This window comes from Leptonychotes weddellii, chromosome 1, assembly GCF_054177405.1.
Source record: "Leptonychotes weddellii isolate Sample4059 chromosome 1, ASM5417740v2, whole genome shotgun sequence".
NCBI classification, from domain to species: domain Eukaryota; kingdom Metazoa; phylum Chordata; class Mammalia; order Carnivora; family Phocidae; genus Leptonychotes; species Leptonychotes weddellii.
In genome coordinates this window covers 12,097,101-12,122,740 of record NC_138369.1, presented here as the reverse complement: position 1 = coordinate 12,122,740, position 25,640 = coordinate 12,097,101, and the positions used below count along the sequence as shown (strand labels likewise).

General features: G+C 49.1%; 1 protein-coding gene across 1 annotated transcript in view; it reads right to left on the bottom strand.

The window, feature by feature from the left end:
* Nucleotides 1–9,202: 9,202 nt before the first annotated feature.
* Nucleotides 9,203–25,640, bottom strand: part of EXOSC7 (exosome component 7) — a 36,393-nt gene continuing 19,955 nt past the window's right edge. Inside the window, exons 4-8 of the mRNA XM_081816458.1 lie at nucleotides 25,215–25,380; nucleotides 19,255–19,325; nucleotides 12,923–13,046; nucleotides 11,793–11,948; nucleotides 9,203–9,446 (exon numbers count right to left, since the gene is read on the bottom strand). Coding sequence (XP_081672584.1) covers nucleotides 9,342–9,446; nucleotides 11,793–11,948; nucleotides 12,923–13,046; nucleotides 19,255–19,325; nucleotides 25,215–25,380 — 622 coding nt within the window. The 3' untranslated portion in view covers nucleotides 9,203–9,341. The remainder of the gene's footprint in view (nucleotides 9,447–11,792; nucleotides 11,949–12,922; nucleotides 13,047–19,254; nucleotides 19,326–25,214; nucleotides 25,381–25,640) is intronic.

Here is a 25,640-nt window from a genome sequence, read left to right as displayed (position 1 = left end):
GAGCCCCCAAGCAAGGCAGGATCACACCTTCACTGGGGGAGTGTGACTCTTTCCTACTTAACCTGGCAAGTGAGCTCTCTGTTCTCCAGGAAGGAGGCTTTCGTAGAGAGCTTTCTAGAAAGCAGTGAGCAGTGTCTGGGTTTTCCACCCTGCAGCTTCTCACAGGTGTGTGTATGTGTGTGTGCGCGTGTACGTGTATGAGAGTACATGTGTGCGTGTGTGCGTGCTCTACACAGAGATCCTCTCCAGGCAACTAGGGGTCACCCATGCTGTTAAAATGACTTACGGAGGGGCGCCTGGGTGGCTCGGTTGGTTAAGCGTCGCCTTCGGCTCAGATCCTGATCCCAGGGTCCTGGGATCAAGTCCCACATGGGGCTCTCTGCTCAGCAGGGAGCCTGCTTCTCCCTCTGCCTGCCACTCCCCCTGCTTGTGTGCTCTCTCATACTCTCTCTCTTCTCTGACAAATAAATAAATTCTTTTAAAAAAATGACATGTAGGGGCGCCTGGGTGGCTCAGTTGGTTAAGCGACTGCCTTCGGCTCAGGTCATGATCCTGGAGTCCCGGGATCGAGTTCCGCATCGGGCTCCCTGCTTGGCGGGGAGTCTGCTTCTCCCTCTGACCCTCCTCCCTCTCATGCTCTGTGTCTCTCATTCTCTCTGTCTCAAATAAATAAATAAAATCTTTAAAATAAATAAATAAATAAATAAATAAATAAATAAATAAATGACATGTAAAATCACGGTGGGGAATTATCTTTTGGCTTGGGGCCTCCTCAGGTTTAGACTTGGCATGTCTCCCAAGGAGGGTCTACAAAGCCCTGGGGGGTTACACCAACAGCCCTGAGAGAAGACAAGTTCATCACACACTTTAAACTTGTACCCATCACCAGCACCCTCAGGATGATGTTTTAAAAGGGAGTCCTGTCTTGTGAATAGCATTTGCCCTGTATCGTATTTCTGTCTGTTAAAAGTGCAATTTCATTAAAGGTAAACATTTAAAATACGTCACTATTTTTGGGGCACCTGGGTGGCTCAGTCGGTTGGGCGTCCGACTCTTGGTTTGGGCTCAGGTCATGATCTCAAGGTTGCGGGATGAAGCCTCCTGTTGAGTTGGGCTCTGTGCTCACTGGGGAATCTGCTTGAGATTCTCTCTCTCTCTCTACCTCTGCCCCTCTCCCCTGCTCATGTTCTCCCTCTTTCTCTCTCTCCCTCTCTAAAATAAATAATTAAATCTTAAAGTCTCTAATATATCATTATTTTTGTGACCCTATTTTGGCATTTCCTCATTTTTTAAAAAAGATTTTATTTATTTATTTGAGAGAGAGAGAGACAGCGAGAGAGGGAACACAGGCAGGGGGAGTGGGAGAGGGAGAAGCAGGCTTCCTGCGTAGCAGGGAGCCCGATGCGGGGCTCGATCCCAGGACCCTGAGATCATGACCTGAGCCGAAGGCAGACGCTTAACGATTGAGCCACCCAGGCGCCCCCATTTCCTCATTTTTTAGTGGCTTTGGTAGGCCTCGAAGAATGCGTGTGGCCCACTGACTCTCGGCCTCTCGGTTAAAAAGCAGGTTGGAAGCTGCAGTCAGGTATAACCACCCCTCAACATGGGATGCTCCTTTTCTTTGACCCTCTCCGCCGTCCCCACCCCCCCATGCTTGCTTAAACCCCTCCGGGGACGAGCAGCTCATCACTCTGCAAAGCAGCTGGCTCCATCGTTAGAGTCTCGGCCTGTTGCCAAGTTCCCCGGCAGCAGGGCAGGGGGCCATCCCGGAAGAGTCCGGCAGACATCTGAAATTGGCCATTGTGATCCCTTTCTGTGTTCCTTTCTCCTTTTTCTCCCACATTCCTCTACAATATGGCTCCTGGACCGTTTTTAACCTTCTGGAAAATCACCTTTAGATAGAAGTCTGCTTGTGACTGACGGTCCTCATTGTGGTGCAGCTCCCAGAACGAAACATGTTCTCGAGGGGCCTGCCTGTGGTCAGATGCTCACTATTCAAAAAGATGCACATTCATGGGCTCTTTGTAGCCACCATGCCAATGCTGAGCTCACAGCCATTAAGCATCCGGCTCCCCTTTATCCACCACCCACTGTCCCTGGCCAGGAGGGGACCGCCATTGTGGTCACCTGCAATGCATTCGCTCACAGCCCTGGTGGCATCTACGGATTTTCTCCTCCCGGAATAGTCTTGTGAATAGCATTGCCCTGCATCGTATTTCTGTGTGTTAAAAGTGCAATTTCATTAAAGGTAAACATTTAAAATACGTCACTATTGAGGCCTCAGCCAGCTGGGAGAGCAGCAAGTCGGGGGTGGTTTCAGCCAGGAGTGGGGTGCTAATATTCACTAGTGACCGCCCCCCCCCCCCGCCCGGGACATGTCGGTGCACGAACACATCGCCCTCAAGGGCCAGTCTTTTTTGTGTCGGTTTCCCTGCACAAAGAATGATCTTGATAACAAAGCCCAGAGGCAGAAAAATCAGAAGAGAGCTCTAACAGGCACATTTCAGTTCCTAAGCAAGTTTTGTTTTTTTCTCTCCCCAAAGCTGTTGGAAGTCTGAGTTATATAAAACAATCTCTGGCCACCCCACCCATGTCAGCCCAAACAACATGCAAACTTCTGGCCCAACGTGGAGCCATCCCCCTCCCCGTCCCCTCACCCGGCACAGCTGTTTCCTTTTAGTTCTGCTGGCCCTGTGTCAACAGTAATGTGGCCCGCCTATGGAGGCCAAGAACTTTCCCCACTCTTCTCAAAGGTAAGAGCGTCCAGGGTACACATCTCCAAAAATATGGCAAAGGCAGTCTCAGCCCTTGGTCAAAGCCGAAGACAAATGGCCTATAACCTTGGCCTCGGAGACCCTCATTAGGAAAGTCCTTTGTTTCTTTGCAAAGCTTGTTGGCCTGGTGCTGTCATCATTCAACAAGCATTGCTTCTGTCCCTTGTGTGCCAGGCCCTGGGGCACACGATGCTGGGAGAGGCAAGAAACCACTGAGCCAAGTTCTCGGCTCTCACGGGGCCCCCATTCCTTGGTTGTTTTGTCCCTGAAGGTCAGCAGTGTTCCAATGGAGAGAGAACTGGAGACCCGGATTTTCAATCCAGCTTAGACACCTGGCACTTGCATCCTTTGGGGCAAGTTATTCAAGACCCAGATTCCCCATCCATCAAGTGGGGCGATAATCTCGACCCCGCCTACACAATGGGATCCTTGCAAGGACCACACGGAGACCCTATGTGTAAGGCAGCTGGGCAACCTGCAAAAGTGTGGGAGGAGGGGGAGGACTTCAGGAGGACTCATGGCCTCCGTCCACCCCTTTATTCCCTCCACTCCAGGGGTGAGACATTACCTGATCCATAAATTTGTGAAGGATAAACTAGGCACGCTCAGCTGATGTCTTCAGCTATAACAGCTCACACAAGAAGAAACAGAAAAGCCCATTAGCTCTATAGGGTACTACAGATTTCAATCTACCTTACTAGAAACTCCCTGCCTCCCCAGACAGCCCCAAAACTCAACAACTGTAAACCCAGCTGTGCCATTAGGGATCCTGAACTTTCCAAATCATCACCCTAGCCCTACATAATCTTGCCAGACGTTTTGCTGGTTTCTCTTTTGCCCTCATAGGATCCTTCTAGGTGCACCAAATCTGATCCTTGGCCCAGGGCCAGAATTGGCAAATGGCCCCAGGGAAGAAAATGGCTGATGACAGCCTGCTGGCTTCTGAAGATCTCTCCCTTCTGTGGGATTTTTCAAAGAACCAGCTTTTGGTTTCATTGATTTTCTCTATTGATTTCTTCTTTTCAATTTCATTGCTTTCTGCTCTCATTCTTGTTACTCCTCTTCTGCTTATCTTGGGTTTAATTTGCTTTTCTTTTTCTAGTTTCCTAAGGTGGAAGCTTTGCAGACTGATTTTAGATCTTTCTTTTAGATCTTTCTTTTCTAATATATGCATTCAATTGCTAAAACCTTCCCTCTAGGCACTGCTTTAGCTGCATCCCACAAATTTTTATGTTGTTTTTTCATCTTCATTTAGTTCAAAATATTTTTTAATTTCACTTGAGACATCTGCTTTGGCCCAGGTGTTACTTAGAAGTGTGTTGTTTAATCTCTAAGTATTTGGGGATTTCCCAGCTATCTTTCTGTAATTGATTTTAGTTTAATTCTGCTGTGGTCTGACAGCAGACCATTGTGTGATTTCTACTCTTTTGAATTTGTTAAGGTGTGTTCTATGGCCCAGAATGTGGTCTATGCTGGTGAATGTTCCATGTGAGCTTGAGAAAAATGTGTATCCAGCTGTTCATGAAGTAGTCTATAGATGTCCATTGTACCCAGTCGACTGATGGATTTGTGGTTCGGTGTCTGACATTAATTTGGGAAAAATTTTCAGTCATTATTGTCTTAAATATTTCTACTATTCCTTTCTCACTTTTTCTGGAATTTCCATCATGCGTACGTTACACCTTTTATCATTGTCCCACAGTCATTGCATATTCTGTTCTGTTTCTCAGTCTTTGTGTTCTCTTTGCTTTTCACTTTGGGAAGTTTCTATTGATAGATCCTCAAGCTCAGAGATTCTTTCCTCTGCCATGTGCAGTCCACTGATAAACCTGTAGGCGTTCTTCATTTCTGTTACAGTGCTTTTCTCCCTAGCAATTCTTTTTGGTTCTTTTGTAGGATTTCCATCTCTATGCTTACTTTTCCCATCTGTTCTTGTATGCTGTCTACTTTATCCATTAGAGCCCTTACATATTAATCATAGTTGTTTTAAATTCCCAGTCCGTTAATTCCAGTATCCCTGCCAGGTCTGGTTTCTGGTTGCTCTTTTTCTGCAAAGTGTGTTTTTTGCTTTTTAGTATGCCTCATACTTGTTACTTCGTGGCCAAACGGGTAAAAGGAACTGCTGTAAACAGGCCTTTAGTAATGTGCTGATGATGTGTGGGGGAGGGGAAGTGATCTGTAGTAGGGCCATGGCTGGTTTTCTGTTTTTTGGTTTTTTTTAAAGATTTTATTTATTTATTTATTTATTTATTTATTTATTTATTTATTTATTTGACAGAGAGAGAGAGACAGCGAGAGAGGGAACACAAGCAGGGGGAGCGGGAGAGGGAGAAACAGGCTTCCCTCTGAGCAGGGAGCCCGATGTGGGGCTCCGTCCCAGGATCCTGGGATCATGACCTGAGCCGAAGGCAGACGCTTAATGACTGAGCCACCCAGGCGCCCCCAGGGCTGTCTTTTAGTGCACCTGTGCCCCTGGACTGTGAACCTCACATTGCTTCTCAGTTCCCCGACTCTAACTCCCCCCACCACACACACACACATCCCTAGGTGGGACGGGATGGCTAGACTGGGATTGAGTTGGGTATTTCCCTTCCTCCAGGTCAGGTAGGCTCTGGTTAAGTAGTTTCTCCTGAGGGCAGGCCTCCCGAAGAACAGAGTGCTCTGGTGTATTTCAAAATGGTCCCTCCCCTCCTCCTCCCACCACCTGCTAGAAGCATGAGAGGATTTACTCACAGAAGTGTGGGGGCCGTTGATGACTGGGTCCCCCTGGAGTTGTTAACTCTCAGAGTCGTCCACACTGAGCCTCCAGCAATTTGCCAGTTAGAGTTCAGGTTTCCCTCCCCGGGTTGGGTTTCCAGTAAGTGTGGCTCTCTGTATTTCTTTGTTGGTCTCTCCAATTTGGGGAGCAGTGGTTGGCTCTGTGACCTCACTTCTCTTATGGATCTCTAAGAAGAGTTGTTGCTCTTTGTTTTGTTTTGTTTTTTGGGGTTTTTTTTAAGATTATTTATTTGTTTATTTGACAGAGAGACACAGAGAGAGAGGGACCACAAGCAGGGGGAGTGGGAGAGGGAGAAGCAGGCCTCCCGCTGAGCGGGGAGCCCGATGCAGGGCTCGATCCCAGGACCCTGAGATCATGACCTGAGCCAAAGGCAGACGCCCAACGACTGAGCCACCCAGGCGCCCCTCTTTTTTTTTTTTTTAAGATTATTTATTTGAGAGAGTCAGCACAAGCAGGGGGAGTGGCAGGCAGAGGCAGAGGGAGAAGCAGGCTCCCCACTGAGCAGGGAGCCCAATGTGGGGCTCAATCCCAGGACCCCGGGATCATGACCTGAGCTAAAGGCAGACGCTTAACCCACTGAGCCACCCAGGCACCCCAAGAGTTGTTGCTTTTTCTGTGTGTCCAGTTCTGGTATAGCCTCCTTTTACTTCAGGTGATCACCAGGTCCCAACTTCAGGGGGCTATCCCAGCAGTGAATTAGGAACAATTCGGACCTCCTTACCAAGACATTAAAGCTCCTTTTCAGCCATGGCCTTGGTCCAATACCCTCAAGGTCCACTCCTACTCCTATTTCCCTGGTAAATGCCAAGCCAGGTCTTGCAATCATTTCTATAAGTAATCTATTCCTTCCCACAGCAGAGACTGCAATTCCCAGCTCAGGCCGGGCTGTAACAGGATAGTCATTGGTCTGGAAACAATGAGGGAAGGGGGGGCAGAGGTTGGCAAATATCATCTCTTGAGGCATGGGCCTCATGTACGGTCTCTCCATGGAAAGTAGTCTGGGGTTTCTCTCAGGAAATGGGGTTCTCTTTCAGCGAGGGGATGGGGGCTTCTGCCTGCTCAAAGCATTCAGGGGAATATCAGGGACGAAGATCCCATCTTTATCCCAGCTCCGAGTCCTTTTCCTTCCTGACAAAAGCGCTGACTTTGGCAAGGGAAACCAGCCCAGGAGGCAGCTTATCTCCTTTGGGGCTCTGCCATTCTTGCACAAGCAAATCCTAGGGGTGTCAGCACATTCTACCCAGTAGCTGCAGATCCATCTCTTTAAGCTGTACCATGAAGGCCCTCTGACTTTTATAACACCACAAGGTGACACTTGGCCGATGAGCCTTTCATTTATTTTTCAAAGGCCTTTCATCATTAATAGAAGCCAGTTAACTAAACAACTCTTATAATTACCGCTGACTCCAGGTGTCCTTGTGGTAGAGCTTTCACAAGACCCAACACTTCCTCTCCTGGACCTCATCCCAACCCACCGCAGGCAAGTCTTGGTAATGATGACACTAAAGGATGGCCTAGCTTGTCGCCGGCCCACCTGCCACCACCCACAGGGTCTTCGCGGCCATCGGCCAATGACTGCTCCTGTTTTCAAGACCCATTTGAAGGGCCTGCTCTTTAAGGCCACTTCTAGTACCAAATGCTTAGTCGGAGTCACTCCCCAAGTCAAAGCCTGAGACAAGGACTCATGTTTGGTAGTTTATCTGGGCGGTAGTCCCACAGGGAACAGGAAGGAAGGACTGGGAAGGGTAAACCAGGAAGGAGAGGATTGACCACAGTCATGGGCACCACCGGCATGTGTGTTGAATGCACCGAACACCTCTCGGAACTGTCCACCCAAGGATCAGATGGAGCAGCGTTTCCCTACTGGTTGCTGCCCCCCAGTGGTCGTGGGTTGCCTCGGGAGGCGCTAAGTCCCCAGCACTTTGGGGCTGTGCATACTTCCAGGCTGAGTCTTAAACTGATTTATTTGCAGACTTGGACGGACATGATTTGGGAGACCAAGAAATCACAGAAACAACAGAACCAACTTGAAAGTTCTGTACATTGCATTCCCTGATGTTTGTTTAATGGCCACTAAGAACAGCTCTGCTTCTGCTGGATGAAGCATGGGTCTCTCCAGGACAGTTATTTTTCCAAGTCTCCACCATCAGTTTTCTCTTCCCTTATTCTGAGAGCTGCAATCATCACACATTTCCCATAAATGCCTCTCCTGGACAGACCTTGCTCATTGGGGGTTCCATTTCACGTGTGATGTTCGCGCCTGACAGGTAGGGGCGGCCTGGGAAAGGCAGAGAGAGATGCTAATTGATTTCTCGCCTCCGTTCTCACTGGTAACTGCTCGGCTGGTCAGCCCCATTGGGTGGCGGTCATGCACGAGCCTGGCAAAGGTGCATCTGTCTGATGTCTTGAATCATCAGGACTGAAGTTTCTAAACTTGACTAAACTCCAGCTGCATCTTGACCACTGTCATGTCCCATCACGGGCAGTCAGCCAGGAGCAAGGTGGGGCGGGGGGGGGGATACCAGGCTCATTGCTGCCTTGTCGGGAGCACTGTCATGGTGCCTGGAGGGATAACCGCTGGGAAAACATTTTTTAAAAATGAAAACCCAGGTTGTGTTCTCAAGAGGGAAGCAGCTCCAAGTCCAAGTCGAAGCAGCTGTTTGTCTCCATGGGGCTGGACCTGGCCATGCCAGCAGAAGGTGACCGTGCCAGGACCTCTGGAACCAGGCTTCAACTCACATTATGTTCCTTCCATTAGGCAATACAATCCTAACTCCTCACCCAATTTGTCTAACTGAAATGCACAGAGCAAATGCCCTGGCTGAGATACTCGCCCTTCCCCGGGGCTCTTTAAGATTGATTGGGGAGTTTCAGTTTGGAAGAAACTAAAGATTGCTCAACCTGTGAAGAGACTTAATTCCACGCGCTGTGAGTAGAATACAGGCTTATGAGGAGCCTTCTGGGGCCATCGAGAATGGCCTTCCCTTCTGTCCCCTGAGTATGATGGCAGGCTGAGTAATCAAATGACAACATCTCTAAAGCAGCCTTCTTCATGCTGATAAAACAAGGAAATCTTACGAAACACCAGGGAGTGGTTATAAAATCCAGAGCACTTTCAAAACAAGAGTGGTAAGAATGCTTGGCTAAGGACCAAAGTGGCCACTAAGCCCCGGACCCTAGGGAGCTCGGCCTGGATTTCTTGGAGGGCAGAAAGCAAGAACTGGGCCTCCCCAGGACTCAGGAAGGTTCACCAGCCAGGTGGAAGCCATGGGTGTGTACCTGGGGCATGTGCCTCCTTTCTCCTCCCCTAGAAGCACCAAATCCACAAGGAGAATGAATTCCGTGTATGTGTGTTTCTTTCTTTGAAAGCTCTACAGGCGGAACATTTTTCACAAAATACATATGAGCATTTCCTTTAAACCATATTTCTGGTAAATCCTTATTCTAGTGTTTTTGTTGTTATTTTGAATCCCTGCAGCAGAAGATAAACAAGTCTCCCTGGAGAGGCACGACCAGAGAATTCTCCCTGGGAGCAGATCTCTGGATCTGGTTGCCATTCGCCAGACCAGAGCCAGACTTTCTGGCGTGGGGGGGGGGTGCCACCAATGGCATCTTGGATTACTGCTGAAGAACTCTAACCGTACCAAACCAGACTAGAAAATATACTTTAATTTTACATGTACAAATGTTGCCTCAAATTTATAACAGATAAGAAAAATATATACAAACTGCGGCTTAAAAGGAAAAGCAAAAAAGCCAAACACCCCGCATTTGCGTTGATGTGCAAATCATCCCAGGAAGCCGACTTTCTGTCTCTTGGGCCCCAGGCTTTCCTCCTTGTGTAGGACGCTCTGCAGGGAGGCGTGCAGCACCTTGCCCACTCGCTTGCCGGTCTGCAGGACAGAAGAAAGCACACACCCGCTTGTGAGGCGCACACACTCGGCCCAGGGACGCCTCCCTCCCTGCCTGCTAGCCGTTCCGAACTGCACACTTCCCTCTGTCTTACGGGGCTTTTACTTAGTGAAACAAATCAATATGAAAACAAACCCCCAACCACAACAACAGAGCAGTTACACTCTGGAAAAATCTCCACACTAAGAACAAAAACAAAGAACCCCCCACCCCCCCACCCCCCCACCCGCGCCAACCCCCAGGCAGCCAGCAGGAAGGGGAAGGCAACCTCGGCCATTAGCCTCGCGCTTAGCACTCCCGCTGCCATGACAACAAGCAGCAAAACTGTCAACCAAGCCTGCTCCCGGTGACTGCCAAGTCCCACTGTACTGTGGTGAGGATGCAGAGGGAGGCCACAGGGAATCGGAGTCTGGCTAATGAAGGAACAGATGGTTCTGGGGACACGTCTGAACAAGCAGTTTCTGTTTCACCTGCCACCAAATCTCTCCGCACAGCGGCTCAGATGGGCCCGAGCTGAGCCCTGCACGGGGTCTCGGCCGTTGCTGCCACGCAGAGATGGTAAAGGCAGGGAACGCTGGAAGGAGACGCATCAGGAGGTCACACAACCCACCGAGTTCCTAATTAGCCCCTACGCAGAAGCCACACGGGGACCCCTCAGAAAACCACTCATATACAAAAATCTCTATGAAACTGTGATTGTGTCTGAGCTCACTCTGAGGAACCCACCACCAGCCTCCCCCCTCATCGAGTCGGCCGTGTTCCCAGAGCAGTTTTAACCCCACCGTGCCACGGTACCACTCTCAGCAACGACAGGGAGCCAGACGCCTGGGCCTAGACCCCCAGCCCAATCCTCCCAGTTCCAGGGACCTTCTGCCCTGGCCTCTCACTGTAACACAGGATGGGACTCCAAGGATTACTAGAAACTTATACGAAAAGATCTCAGTCTAAAAGTGGGAAGTGATCAACTGTATGAAATGCAAAGCCAGGGCTCAGGTCCAAAGCGACCGTGGAAAGATTTTTACCAAAACATGAGAGAAAGAGAAAATGTCGGTCGATCAGACAGGGGTACTGACTGTCCACATAAATGAAAGCGGGGAGCGAGGATAAGCGGGGAGGGGACAGGCAGGACACCGGGACTTGGGGGGTTGGAATGTGAATGGCAGAGGTTGGGGCGGCGGCCTGTACAGCTACCCGGATGTTGTACATGTCACGGCAGGCACTTCCGGATGGCTGCATCCCTGGGTGAGACCAGAGCAGTGAGACGGGGCCTCGGGCCACAGTACCCCCCCACCCCAGCAGGGTCTGCAGACCGCATTCGCCGCACCCCAGAGGAGGATGCAGGGCGGCTCACCAGCCGGAGCTCTGGCAGCCACAGCACACCTGCGTATAAGGTGAAAATAGCCCAGTGTGGCTGCAGGGGGCGGCAGGAAGGCTCTGGAAGCACACTGTCTGGGTTTGAATCCTAGCGCCAGCATTTACGAGCTGGGAAGCCCGTAGGCGAGTGACTTTATCTACTACACGTCTCCATTTCCACGACTATAAAACGAAGGACAACAACAGTAGCTGCCTCACAGGATGGCTGAGGACTAAAGGACATAATACATTTAAAGCACTAAGAAACAGGGTGCCAGACACACAGTAAGCGCACAATAAATTTTCACTATTACTTATTACTTTTGTTGTTTTACATACTGGAATTCTCATAAAATTCTCCAGGGGGTGGAAAAAGAGTTCCTTCTAAGACAAGCCAATTGTCTAGAGAGGCCTCTGGCAGCACTTATAAAGTATTTTAAGTGTTTTGTTTAAATAAAAAAAACTAGAAACTAGCCAATTAACCAACCGGCCATGAAGAATACCTGCTGCCACGCAGGGCTAGACACCTGAGCTCAGGGCGCCGAAGAGAGCGCGCGGAGAAGGGCTGACGTCTACTGAGCACTCAGGGTAGGCCCCCACTGTGCCTCTACCTTTACTCACTCCCTTCAAAGGACAGGAAGCGGTCAGGCAGGAACCCAGTTCCCTCACCAGATCGCAAAAGCCTGGGATTTTGGAGTTACAAGCGACTCCACGTAATCAGTCCAACACTTTCATCCAGAGACATGGAAATGTGGGATCAGAGAGGGAGAGGACGAGGAACAGTGACTGACAGGGTCCTTATCTCTCAGGCCAGAGCCCCTATCGCCTCCACCCCTGGCTAGGTCAGCAGACAACCAGCTCACACTCTGGGGTCAAAGGTGCAAAGGGAGAATTCCCATGGCGGGACCGAGGGGGCAAGAGGCAGCAAACGCTCCCTGTCAGGTGCCTGCACCTGCCTCAGGCTGGAGCCTCACCTCCATCATCTCAAAGATGCTCTCTGGGTCCAGGCTGCCCTTCCCCACTTTCCTCATGCACGTCACGACTCCCGTGCTGGTCACGGACACCAGCAAGCTGGCCAAGGAGCAGGCCTCCTCCTGAAGAGTAGCATCCACGACATGCCGATAGCCAATCTGCAAAGTCAGGGCAGCAGAGTTCACGTGAGGGTAACACACATCCCAGATCCCCACCCTTGATAGCCTCGTGGAGGAAGTATCTACACCAGCGAAGAACCCACACTCCCCATTCAAAATCTTATTTTAGATTCTGCTCACATGGAAAACACCAAAAGCAATGTTCAACAATTCTATCACAGGCCACTATGGAAGCAGAATTACAAAAGCATGAGAAGAAATACGGGGGTGGGGGTGGGGCTAGAGCCATAATTGAGAGACCCTCCAAGTCAGAGGCCACCAAGAGTCTCCAATAGAGGGGCGCAGGGAGAAACTGACACGTGAAGCCACGTGGATGTTTCACTGATGACAAAGATGAATCAAAAGGGTGCAAGCGAAGAGACACGCTCAAGAATGAGTCAAGTGCAGGTGGCTTTGGTCAGTCCCAATGCTTCACCATACCCCAGGCTCGTGAAGTGATTTCAGGGGAATTAAACCTGACCCACTCGGTCCTATTTCTATATGAATCCTGTGTGGACTCAGGGACAGGCCTTGGTGCACAGCCTTGGGCAGTGCCAGGAACATGACAGCACCGACCAGAGGTGAGGCTCCACAGGCCTCTGTGCTCGTGTAAAAACCACACTTAACATAACAGATCCCCAGATCCTGCTCTAACCCCTCATTTCATAGACGTGCATACAGGGTGTTTGAGTGAGATGCCTGGTACGGAGGAGCTTAACAAACTCGAGCTACTATTACCACGAACCCACGTGTGCATTCCTGGGACTCCATCGTATCTTCCAATAAAAAAAAAAAAAAAAAAGGAGCTGCTCACATACTGGTTTCTAATATAAACCAAATTACTGGATTTGGATTAACGCTACTTGCACGTGGTTTGTGCAACTGTAACTTCTCAACCTATTAAGTAATCTTAATGGACTGGGGCTGAAGGGGGCCCACGGCAAATTCAAAAACCATCAGATAAAAGCACATACCTTGCACAGGGTGACAATGCAGGGGACGTTCTCCACACTCAGCCGGATGCAGTCATAAGGGTCATCTGAGAGTTCAATGTCCTTGGACCCCTCTTCATCCTCTAGAACACGAACTCTTGGTATCCTAGAAGCAAAAGCACAGTGAAAATTCCCACTTACTGTGAGGAAGAAAGAGAAATTCTTTTCCTTGAGACTGAGAATACGAGTCAGAATTCCTGTGTCTCACAAGATAAAGTCACACTCCACCTGTACTTTATCATCCTCATCCCTACCATCTGTCAAAAGTACACCAGCAACACTGCAGAGCAGTGAAGTAAGGAGGTCTCTTTAAAAATGATGCTTGGTCAGTCATTAGGCATCTGCCTTCAGCTTGGATCACGATCCTGGGGTCCTGGGATCGAGCCCCGCATCGGGCGCCCTGCTCCGCGGGCAGCCTGCTTCTCCCTCTCCCGCTCCCCCTGCTTGTGTTCCCTCTCTCACTGTGTCCCTCTCTGTCAAATAAATAAATAAAATCTTCAAAAAAAAAAAATAAAAATGATGCTTGGTCAATCAGATATGCACATGGGGAAAAAAAGAATCTTGATCTCTACCTCATACCATATACAAAAATCCATACCAAATGGACTACAGAGATAGAGGGGAAAGATAAAACAATAAAGCTTTTATTTCTTTAATATAAAGATTTTATTTATTTATTTGAGAGAGAGAGAGAGAGCACGAGCAGGGTGAGGGGCAGAGGGAGAAGCAGACTTCCCACTGAGCAGGGAGCCCGATGTGGGGCTCAGTCCAGGGACTCTGGGATCATGACCTGAACCGAAGGCAGATGCTTAACCAGCTGAGCCATCCAGGCATCCAATAAAGCTTTTAGAAGAAAAACTAAGGGACGCCTGGGTGGCTCAGTCGGTTAAGCATCTGCCTTCAGTTCAGGTCATGATCCTAAGGTCCTGGGATCGAGTCCTGGGTTGGGCTCCCTGCTCAGTGAGGAGTCTGCCTGTCCCTCTCCCACTGCCCCTCCCTGCTTCTTGTATGTGCTCTCTCTCTCTCTCAAACAAATAAATAAAATCTTAAAAAAAAAAAAAAAAGAAAAACTAAAAACATTTTCATGACCTTGGAGTAAACAAAGATTTCTTGAACAGACCACAAAAAGGGCTTGCCATAAAGGGAGCAAAAACAATAGATTCAACTGTGTTGAGGATTATGAAGAATTACAAAATCCACTGCACAGATTTTTTATATGGTGTCATTTGTGAACAAAGCAAAGAATCTTAACCTAAAAGTGAATCCCTTCATGCTAAAATTACACAGGGGATGAGGGACTTGTTAGTGAATGCAGTGAGTTATTACATCAGATTCTTTTTGGTCTTTATCTTGTTACTTTCAGGCAGAAATTCATTTGTTAATCAGAAACTTTTCTTTGACATTTGAGGCCTTTTTATCCAAGATATTCTGATTTTGGAAAATTATGTGTGCCTATGGAATACACTATAATAAAATAATACCATATATTTGGATAATTCTCTAAAGTTTACTGGGATACTTTCACGTTTATTATTTCATTGGAAAAAAAAAAAGCAATGAAATAGAGTTGAACATTTTAATTGCCTGTTACTCAGTATGTTCCCCAAAAGTCAAAAAAGACAAATGAAACTATGGCCAATGTTGTACTCATTTCCCCACCCTTCGAGTCTAACGCACTATCTGACACAGGGAGGGACTCATTTATTGAATGAGATTTAATTACTCGTTCACGGTCACAGCACTAACGACCACTGGAGCGAAGACTCGATGCAGGCCTTCCAGCCCCCACAGCAGCACTGGCTTCGCATCACTGCTAGCGTAACCGCACCTGCCTACACGAGGGCAGAGAAACTAGAAAACCAGACAAGAATGTACGTGTGTTGGGCGCCTGGGTGGCTCAGTCGGTTGGGCGACTGCCTTCGGCTCAGGTCATGATCCTGGAGTCCCGGGATCGAGTCCCGCGTCGGGCTCCCTGCTCGGCGGGGGGTCTGCTTCTCCCTCTGACCCTCCTTCCTCTCGTGCTCTCTGTCTCTCATTCGCTCTCTCAAATAAATAAATAAAATCTTTAAAAAAAAGAAAGTTAAAAGCTGGGCGCCTGGGTGGCTCAGTTGGTTAAGCGACTGCCTTCGGCTCAGGTCATGATCCTGGAGTCCCGGGATCGAGTCCCGCATCGGGCTCCCTGCTCGGCAGGGGGTCTGCTTCTCCCTCTGACCCTCCTCCTTCTCATGCTCTCTGTCTCTCATTCGCTCTCTCAAATAAATAAATAAAATCTTTAAAAAAAAAAAAAAAAAAGAATGTACGTGTGTTTGTATTTTCTCTGAAACCACCAAGCTTTCCACTTTCGACATGTTGGCAGGTAAACAGATGACAAAGATAAAGCATGGGAAGCCAAAGAAGGCAAGTGCTGAGAAGTCCCTGCCCACGAATATTGTCAAGGCGTCCATCTGCTCCATATTTAGATACACATTTGTCAAAATTAACATATTTAGACCCATGTTAAGTGAAGAACATGATCTGAACGGCATTAGAAAGTGCTGCTGAAGGCTGATGAGAAAGCCTGAGGGCAAAGAGAACATTAAGAGCTAAGGTTTCTTTACTCTGGAAAGAGCTATTTAAGCTAGTAGAGAAGCTCCCAAAGGGGGCAGGTCTCCAGTGTGGTCTAAAGGGATAAACCTGACCTGTGTAATTTCACTGGCCAGGGCCTCAGAACACAAGCTGCACTTACTGTTTTTCATCTTGATTAAATGGATATTAGAAATGAAATGATCTGGGGCACCTGGGTGGCTCAGTCGTTAAGCGTCTGCCTTCAGCTCAGTTCATGATCCCGGGGTCCTGGGATCGAGCCCCACATCGGGCTCCCTGCTCGGCGGGAGGCCTGCTTCTCCCTCTCCCACTCCCCCTGCTTGTGTTCCCTCTCTCGCTGTGTCTCTCTCTGTCAAATAAATAAAAATAAAATCTTTAAAAAATAAATAAATAAATAAGAAATGAAATGATCTTCCCATGTCAGGCTGATGTTCTATACTTTCAGAAGAGCATAATCACCACTAGGCAGAACAAAACATTTTCCTCTGTACGATGTTTCAAAAAAAATATTTTTTAAAAAGATTTTATTTATTTATTTGACAGAGAGAGAGACAGCGAGAGAGGGAACACAAGCAGGGGGAGTGGAAGGGGAGAAGCAGGCTTCCCGCTGAGCAGGGAGCCCGACGCGGGGCTCGATCCCAGCACCCTGGGATCATGACCTGAGCCGAAGGCAGATGCTTAATGACTGAGCCACCCAGGCCCCGAATGTTTCAAAATTTTAAAAGAATCTACGAACTTCTGTTTGTCAAAAGACATCATTTAGGGGCTCAAGTAGCCAATGAACACATGAAAAGGTATTCAACTTAAATATTCATCAAGGAAATGCAAATTAAAACTACAATATGATACCAAGACACATGCCAGAACAGCAGATAGTAAAAAAAACAATGAATTGGCAAAGGTGTGAAGCAACCCAGAAAGCTTACACAATGCTGGCGAGAGTATCAACTAGTAAAAGCACTTTAGAAAACTGTTTTGCAGTATCTACTAAAACCAAACATAGTCATGCCTTAGATGATCCAAAATTTTCACCTGTACCCAACAGAAGTGGGTAAATATGTGCAAGAAAAAGACAAAAATGTTCATGTTTAGAATAGCCCAAACCTGGAAACTACCCAGATGCTCATCAACAGTAGAATGGATAAATAAACTGTGACAAGTCACACAAGGGGCCACCACGCAGCATAGAGCAAACAATGAGTACAGGCCACAATACAGATGTCTCGAAACATAATGCTCAGTGAATGAAGCAGACACAAAAGAGAACACACTGTGTGATTTCATTTCTATCAAGTACAAAACCGGTCTACTGTGGCTGAAGTGATCGCATGGGGTAGAGGGTGAGATGGCTTCTGGGGACGGCTGGCAACATTCTGTTTCTTGAGCTGGGTGTCGGAAACACATTTAACCCATAGAGTCCATCCATCCCCATGTGGGGTGGAGGAGCCAGGAAGGAAGAGGTGGTCCATTCAGCTACGTAATGGAAACAGATTTGGTGCTTTGCCCTGTTCCTCTAACAAAAGCCCTCTATGATTCCATCCCTGCTGGCTGTCCCTACTCAAGGGCCACATCCACAGCAGATGAGCTGCAGCTGGGGAATGTCTGCAGGAACCAAGGGGTCCTGCTCGGGTCTGCCCTGGCTCAAAGTCTCCATGTCAGGGGCACCCAAGGTGTAAGTACTTTTTTTTCCCCAAGTGTTAAGTATTAAGTAACATCCGATTTGAGCCAGTCAGGTAACCAGTTTGAATTTTGATTGGTATGTTAAAAAATAAGCCTGTGCAAACACACACACACACATTTATCTTCCCGAAACTCTGGCCACAACCTGGTTCAGCTGAAGGGCTAGAGAATGGCCTCTTTGCTTCTAAAGGACACAGACTCCACAAAAGGTCTTTCCAGGGTGCCTGGGTGGCTTAGTAGGTTGGGCGTCTGCCTTCGGCTCGGGTAATGATCTCAGGGTCCTGGGATCAAGTCCCACATGGGGCTCCCTGCTCAGCCAGGAGCCTGCTTCTCCTTCTGCCTGCCGCTCCCCTTGCTTGGTGCTCTCTCACTCTCTCTAATAAATAGATAAAATCTTTAAAAAAAAAAAAAAAAAAAGAGGTCTTTCCATGTACCAGAGGGGCCTGATGCCTCACACAGTCCACATTCCTTGCTACCTGTAGGGCTGTTCTTGTTCTGGGGACGAGACTTATGGCTATGCCCACGACAGATGTCCTCCCCAACCTGAGCAGCTGGGTTTCACCAAGCTGATGTACAGTTTGCCCAACACTTCCCCCATAGCCAAACAGCCTTGTCTGGTTCTACTCTCTCTTTTTGCCCTGGTGCCCATGGAAACCAGCTGGCAGATGGGCAGTTATTTCTGAAGCTCAAGGTACCGCAGATGGCGACATCCTTTCTTCTCCAAGAGAGCCCCAGCACAGGCTGCTGCAACGGCATTGGTCCTCGGGCCCCACCGTGGCCACCAGTCCCGGGCCGACCTCTTGACTGATCTCAGCCAGGAGTCCAATGGCACAGCTCGGGCTGGGGCACGCTACGGCTTTCATTCTCAGCAAATCTTCTATCCTGCAATGTCTGACTGAAACTTATTTAACTTTCTGTTTTCTTCTGAATTACACAGGTAGTCTAAATTCACCATAGAAAACCTCTAACATACAAACGTTAAGTAGCCGGTAAGAGGAGCACTGGAAAATAATCACAAAGCCCCTTTTGGGATCTACCTACCTACCTATCTATCTACCTACCTACCTACCTCCAGACATATTCACAATACAAGAGTTACCAAAAGTAAAATACAACAAAACAAACGAGATGAGAGGACTGTGTGTAGTGCCTGGTTTTCTGTATTAACAAACCTCTAAATAGGCTGCTGTGCAGACTGCAAGCCCCTGTGTTGGGACACTCAGGTTGTTCCCAATGTCCCACCATTACAAAGAAGCCGTGACGAACATCCTAGAATAATACCCTTGCTCATTTATCCAATGAATTCCTTAGCCTATATCCCTAGAAGTCTCTAACCCTCATGTTCTATACCCCAGGATCCCCCATTCCCTTAATGTAAGTTCTCATGGCATGAACACCCCCACCCACATGCTTATTTTCAAATGTTGCAAACTTTCCCGCAAGAACCTGGTACATGGAAGGCGGGAAGGCTGTGTGATCAGTCAGAGGGAATACCAGCTCCAAGAGGGCTTGGTGCTGTGTCCCTTGCTACACAACTGGCTGGGAAGCTGAACCACAGTGGAAGAATCATTTCCCGCCCTTGAACCCAAGAGCAGGCTGCCACCCTGCTTTTAGAACATTCCTGTGTCCAATCAAGGAATATGTGAGCACCTACTATGTGCCAGGCATTGCTCACAGTGCTGGGGATAGAGCAGAGTACACGACAGGCCAAACCCATGCTCCCGAGCAGCTGTATCCAGTTACAATATTTGGACAGTTGACCTGTGGTTGCTTTCCACTCTTTTTGCTCCTCTGTGGTTTTCTGGTATTTTTCTACATGGGACGTGGTTACTTATGAAAATAACAACATAAAGAACAAATACAGAAATACATGCATATATTGAGTTTCACCTTGTGAAATCTGGAGCTTACCATGAAGTGCCACCGTGTTTAATGCTAAAGTCCCTTGTCACCCTCCCCTGTCAGCTTTGGTAGAAATGTCCCCAGTGTCCCATCACAAGTGTCTGCTCGGACTCTGCGCAGGCCCTGGGGCTGTTTCCAGGAAGACTCACCTGGTGTTGAAGAGAGCAGCTTTCACAGCAATGCAGATGGTGTCAAACAAGTTCCCACCGCATTCCAGCAGCTAAGGGAGAGGCAGGGAGCGAGGCGGGGAGGAAAAGCAACCGTCATTTCTTGCTCCAAGTACCATCCCAGTTAAAGGACACTGGTTCCCATGAAATGCTATTTACAAGATAAAGAGAAGAACGTGTGGATGCTCTCCTGGCTGACACTGGTGCGTTCACCCTCATTGCAAGAGGCACCTTGGAGGCTGTGCTGGCCTGGGCCCCGCAGGTGAGGTCACCGCTGGCCCTGGCTGTGGGGCCACCACTCAGCCTCTGGCTTGTGGTGGGTCTCCTCTACCTGGCCCCCAGCCAGTTGGGTCTGCATTCAGGGAGGACATGATCACCTTTATTTCGTCCCAGCGGTTCCCGAGCGTGACTCTCCTCTGTGCTGACATAAACCCGGCCTCCACACAGGTAAATCACGGTGGCCACCGACGCTGCAGCCGCCACCAGGTTCACGGTTATTAGCGTGGTGACCTCCTGTATGTAATCCCCAACGCACAGCTGCTGCTCAGACATGGAACAGACGCTCCGCGCTGCGCATTCAGTGCCATAAAAACGAAATTCTTGCCCAAGAGCAAAAGCATTGACTGTGCTTAAGTGTGCTCATTCAGCCGGGAAGGTCAGAGCACAGGATTAAGTGGATGGTGACACATCCTTCTGTCCTCATTTCAGTGATGCCCTCCTGGCCTGTGTTACCACTCGGCTTTGTAATTGCAGCTCACTGGCCTAGCGAGGACTAGCTCTCCTCCGTGTGCTTCAGACCCAGACTGCCGCCCAGCAAAGAGCTCCAGCTGGACTCGACTCAGACCGTCTGCGAGGACTCCTGTCTTCACCAGTCAGCTGGGGGCTACTTTCCAGGGCGCCTGAGTGGCTCAGTAGGTTGGGCGTCTGCCTTCGGCTCAGGTAATGATCTCAGGGTCCTGGGATCAAGTCCCGCACGGGGCTCCCTGCTCAGCCGGGAGCCTGCTTCTCCTTCTGCCTGCCGCTCCCCCTGCTTGGTGCTCTCTCACTCCCTCTAATAAATAGATAAAATCTTAAAAAAAAAAAAAAAAAGAGTTGCTAGACGTCCCACACCTCCTGTTCTCTCCCAACTTGTCTGGACCTGTTCGCACACCCGCTCGGGCTGCTTTGGGTGTCCATACCGCACCCTCTGTCCCAACAGAGTTGCAACACAGGCTGAATGAGCTCATACTCGTAAAGCCCTCCGCAGTGTGTCCAGCACACAGTAAGCATTAGCTAAGTGCTTTTACAGAATACTGGTTTGCGCCTTCATTTCCCGTTGCCGTCCTCCCAGACAGAGGGTGAGTGCTGCACGTCCTCCATGTGCGTCGCTGACAGCTGCGCTCTCTAACCCTGGCTGTGCATCACAACCACCTGGGGAGCTTATGCAACGTGCAGGGTGACATCACGGCGTGTGTGTTTTACTCCAGGCTTGAGGCGGTCCTGATGATCAGCCTGGGCTGAAGACCACCATCTCCCACTCTGATATCCCACAGTGTCTGCCTCATGCAAAGAAGGTGCTAGTGAAATGCTGACATCCGCTGTAGCAGCAGTGGGGTCTCCCCGCTGGAAGCGACCCTGGAGAGCACGTCACCCACCCTTCCTTGGCAGCTGGGGACACAGAAGCCCTCCCACTCGTGACACGGTGGCCTGCCACAAACTTTGATTTTCAACATTCTGGCTTATCAGCAAGAGAGGAAATCAAGAGGGCAGAATGCTAAACCCGATCTGCCCATGGGCCCCCCAAAGGGCAGGTACCAGCCTGCCTGGCTTCCTCCCTGGGGTGCAAAGGATGAGCCCACTCCAGGCCTCAGGTCTGCTTGCTCGGGCTCCTCACAGTGTGCCCCACAATGGGGTAAACCAGGTCGGGCAGTGTGGGTCTGACACTCTCCTCTGCCACTTGCTGGCCATGTGTCCTCTGAGCATCAGGTTCCCCCTGAGTAAAGCAAAGCCCTGCTTCTCTATAGGATGACTGCAAGGATTAAATGAGATCACATCCTTACCATTCGGCACATAACAGGGGCTCGAAGACCCTAGCTTCCTCTCCTGCTGCTAAGCAGGCACAGCCTAGTAAGAATCTTTCTACTAAACACAGAGGCAGGGGACAATGGGTGCGATATGGACACCCAAAGCAGCCCGAGCGGGTGTGTGAACAGGTCCAGACAAGCTGGGAGAGAACAGGAGGTGTGGGACGTCTAGCATTACAGAGAGTCTGGGCTGTGGTCCTAGAGCAGGACAGAGGTGAAAATCCCTCCTATAACAGAGGTGCGGAAGGAGCAGAACTGGAGAAGAGGAGGATACACACGGTCATAAACACTCCTTTTCCTGTCAGGTGCACAGATTCTAGAATGTTCTTTCAGGGGAGCAGCACAACTTCTTCTGTTGGCCTTCTGGGGATGAGGGGTTTCTTTTCATAAGGCAAACCTCCAAAACATACTGCTAGGAAGCACAAGGAGAAAACATGTCTCCCCACAAAACACCTGCTCCCCCTGGACCTCCCCTCACCAACCTCTCAGACCCCCGGGCTCCGTGCCTCCTGGCACCACACACACAGCCAGCTGCCAGGTGCTGCGGTCACTCCCCCACTCTCTGTCCTCCCAACGCCCAGTGCCATGGACTATGGGCCAGTCCCTCATCACGACTCCCGGGGTCACCACAAGACAGCTTTGTGACCCATCTGTCCACCAAAGGTCGCCTGCACGCTGTCATACCTAACAGGTATTCCACTTGGAGTAAAAACCATGCCATTAAAGAAGCAAGAAGTGCAAAGAAGGGTGACATTTCCAGGAAGTTACATTTCTACTCTCATAAGATAACCCAACTGAGGTAAAAAATAACACTGGAAATAGGGGGGTCATCTGACTGGAATAGTAAATGCACCTACAGTAAAAGCATGAAAACAGGGAAAGTTGCCCAGTGACTGTTTGAAAGATGGGCTCTGCTTAAGGACTATCCAGACCAGTTGGTAAAAATAAACTGAGATTCACTCATCTTTTTAATTCCAGTGACAAGACTGGATTTCCACCATCTTGCTTCAAACATGGATTCAACGTATTCAGTATATTTTTAGATGTAAGATAAAAACTTACTCCCCAAACGAAAGCCGACCCCCTACCTTGCATGCACCAAGCACGTGGCCATCAAGGCTGAACGCAAACACTGGCTTTCACAGAACTGGAACCCCTCCACAGACACAAATTATGTGAATGACAAAAATGGATCTACCTCATTAATACTATACAGTTTCAAAAACTGCTTTTCTAATTCATTAAAAACTTTTTTTAAAAAAAGATTTTATTTATTCATTTGAGAGAGACAGAGCACAAGCAGGGGGAGCGGCAGAGGCAGAGGGAAAAGCAGACTCCCTGCTGAGCAGGGGGGCCCGACGCGGGGCTCGATCCCAGGACCCTGGGATCATGACCTGAGCCGAAGGCAGACGCTTAACAGACGAGCCACCCAGGCGCCCCTCATTAAAAACTTTTCTGAGGGGGCACCTGGGTGGCTCAGTTGGTTAAGCGTCTGCCTTTGGCTCAGGTCATGATCTCAGGGTCCTGGGATCGAGCCCTACATCAGGCTCCCTATTCAGTGGAGAGTCTGCTTCTCCCTCTCCCTCTGCCCCCTGCTCCTGCTCTCACTCACGTTCTCTCTCTCAAAAACAAAACAAAAAAAACCCCAACTTTTCTGAGGATGACATTTCAAAAGCTCATGTCTTATTTCCAAAACAAATAGAGCCTTGAGAAAAAATATTAGAGAAGTAATCCAAATGCAAGGAGTTTTAAAAGGGAAGGTCTGCAGATGACAGGGACGCAGTGTACCACTGAGACTCCTGCTTACCACATATCCTCTGCCCATGGAAGGAGGGCGCTGGTTCTCAACTGAGACAATGTCCCAGTAGTCATCCGTTTTGCAAAAGCCTTCGCTGAGAGAACAGGCCTCTTGACTAATCCAAAAGTGCATCAGGACCCCTCCCTGGAACAGCCTCCTACAAAACCACAAGTGTGCACAAATATGGACAAGAAATAAAGCAGGATCACCAAAGGACAAGTGCAATGCACCACAACACTCGTGTCTTCAGCTTTTTTGGAGGTAAGGAAAAGACAGAATGTTTTCAGATACAGGGTGGAACCTTACAGTTTGCACCATGGGGCTGTAACTCCCCAGGCAGCTATGAAGCCTGCCTCTTATTCAGCAAGGACTGGAGGCTGCCCTTCCCTCCTCCTCAAAACCAGGACCTACAAAATTACCTGCTTGGTCGGAATTGCACTAAAAGGTACATCCCACTTACCGGAGATAAGGAAAAGCAAACGGACTTTGTAATTTCATTATTTCTACCCATTAGCGTCAGCATCCAAAACAACTCGAACCTGCCAGACAATGATCACCGCTGCTGTCTTCTGGCTCCATCCATTACCAAATTAATTTAAAAGTATCCAGAAAGTCCTACTCTGTTTCATGCAGGATCAACACCTAGAGACAGCCAGGCTGTTCCTCGTCAGGAGGTTCACTCTCAGGCCACCAAATCTTTAGATTCATGAACGAATTTGTTTGATCAACAGCTTAGCCTTGTGACCTCAATCTGAAGTGGAAGATGTAGTCACTCATTTCAAGGTTCCTAAAATTTAACTAAAAAGAATAAAATAAGACCCCACAAGAGCCTCTCCCTACATGAACAAGCAAGTGGCAAAATGAGTGATGCCGGTATGAGCAGTTACTGTCCAGCACCCAGAAGCAGGCCATGGAGCCTCGGGCCGGGGTGGGGGGGCAGGGGGGAGAAGACACCAGGCAGGAAATGGGAGACTGGATGAGAGAGGCTCCTGGAGGAGCAGAATCAGAGGCAGGGCCTCAGGGTCCTCCTCTGGGAAGTGAGGGACACAAAGCAGGTGGGCTACAGAGTGCTTTCAAGGGAGGATGGCTTAGTGCAATCAAGAGCAAGCACCGGCCTTAAAGAGATGCGGCTTTGAGGCCCAACCCCACTCCTCACGAGCTGAGACCTCTTGGGCTAGTCGCTGTACTTCTCCAAGCCTTAGTTCCCTCACCTGTAAATGGGGAAGACAGCAGTGTCTGCTTGCAAGAGCCCTATATGGGCCTACATGAAAATGTATATAAGAAGCTCGCTCCCGGGGCACCTGGGTGACGTCCAACTCTTGGTTTTGGCTCACGTTATGACCTCAGGGTTGTGAGATCAGGCCCCGCATTGCGCTCCATGCTAAGCATGGAGTGTGCCTCAGTTTCTCTCTCCTTCTCTCTCTCTCCTTCTCCCTCTGCCCCTCCATCCCCCTGTGTGCGCACTCTCTAATAAATAAATAAATCTTTAAAAAAAAAAAAGCTCATCCTCATTCCACTTGGAAGAATACGCCAACTTGCCTAACTTCTGCCCATCACCTCCGTCTGATACCATCTAGAGAGCAACTCGTTTTTTTTTCTCCTTCCCCGACAGGCCCAGTGGATAAGCTTAGGTCTACCATGAAAGGACTGTTCTGTGATTTTTTTTTTTTTAAAGATTTTATTCATTTATTTGAGAGAGAAAGAATGAGAGGCAGAGAGCATGAGAGGTAGGAGGGTCAGAGGGAGAAGCAGACTACCCGCTGAGCAGGGAGCCTGATGCGGGACTCGATCCTAGGACTCCAGGATCATGACCTGAGCCGAAGGCAGTCGTTTAACCAAGTGAGCCACTCAGGCGCCCTGGTCTGTGATTTTTACTGCAGGATGGTATTCTCTGTGTGCTAGGACACGTGTTGTATTTAATTTCAAAAACTTATTACAGGACATCATGCTTTTTCCATCTAATCTCACCCTGGAAGTTGAAAGCATCCACTTGAAGAGGGAAAAAGCGCCGGCAGGAAAGTAGGCCAACTGGTCTCCAGCAGAGGCAGACGGTGTGGCCAGTACAGCAACGTGATACGTACCAGCACGTCCACATAGAGGATCCAACAATGCTCCCGGGGACTAATGCAGAGGGACTTGAGGTCGACGCTGCTCTTGTTGTTAAATATCCGGTAGAGGGTATTAGCAATCTCCGTGCCAAGGTCATCACCTCCTCGACCTTCAAATTCAGGGGTAGCATTGGCCGAACTACATGGAGAGGCAACAGAAAAGCTGAGTGAGTCTTTTCAAAAACAAAGAGCAAAGGGCACAGGGCTTTGTTCCAGTCGCCCTGTGGAATGCTGAAAGGACCAGCGCTCTAAGGAAAGTTGCTGCAGTGGGAAAGACAGCACCCGCCCCGTTTCCAGCCTCCAGACGCGGGCGCAGGGAGCCAGACTGGCACCGCGCCCTGTTTGTCAGTGTGCGTGATGGGCGTCCCCCCGCCCCCCACTTCTAACAGAAGCCATCTT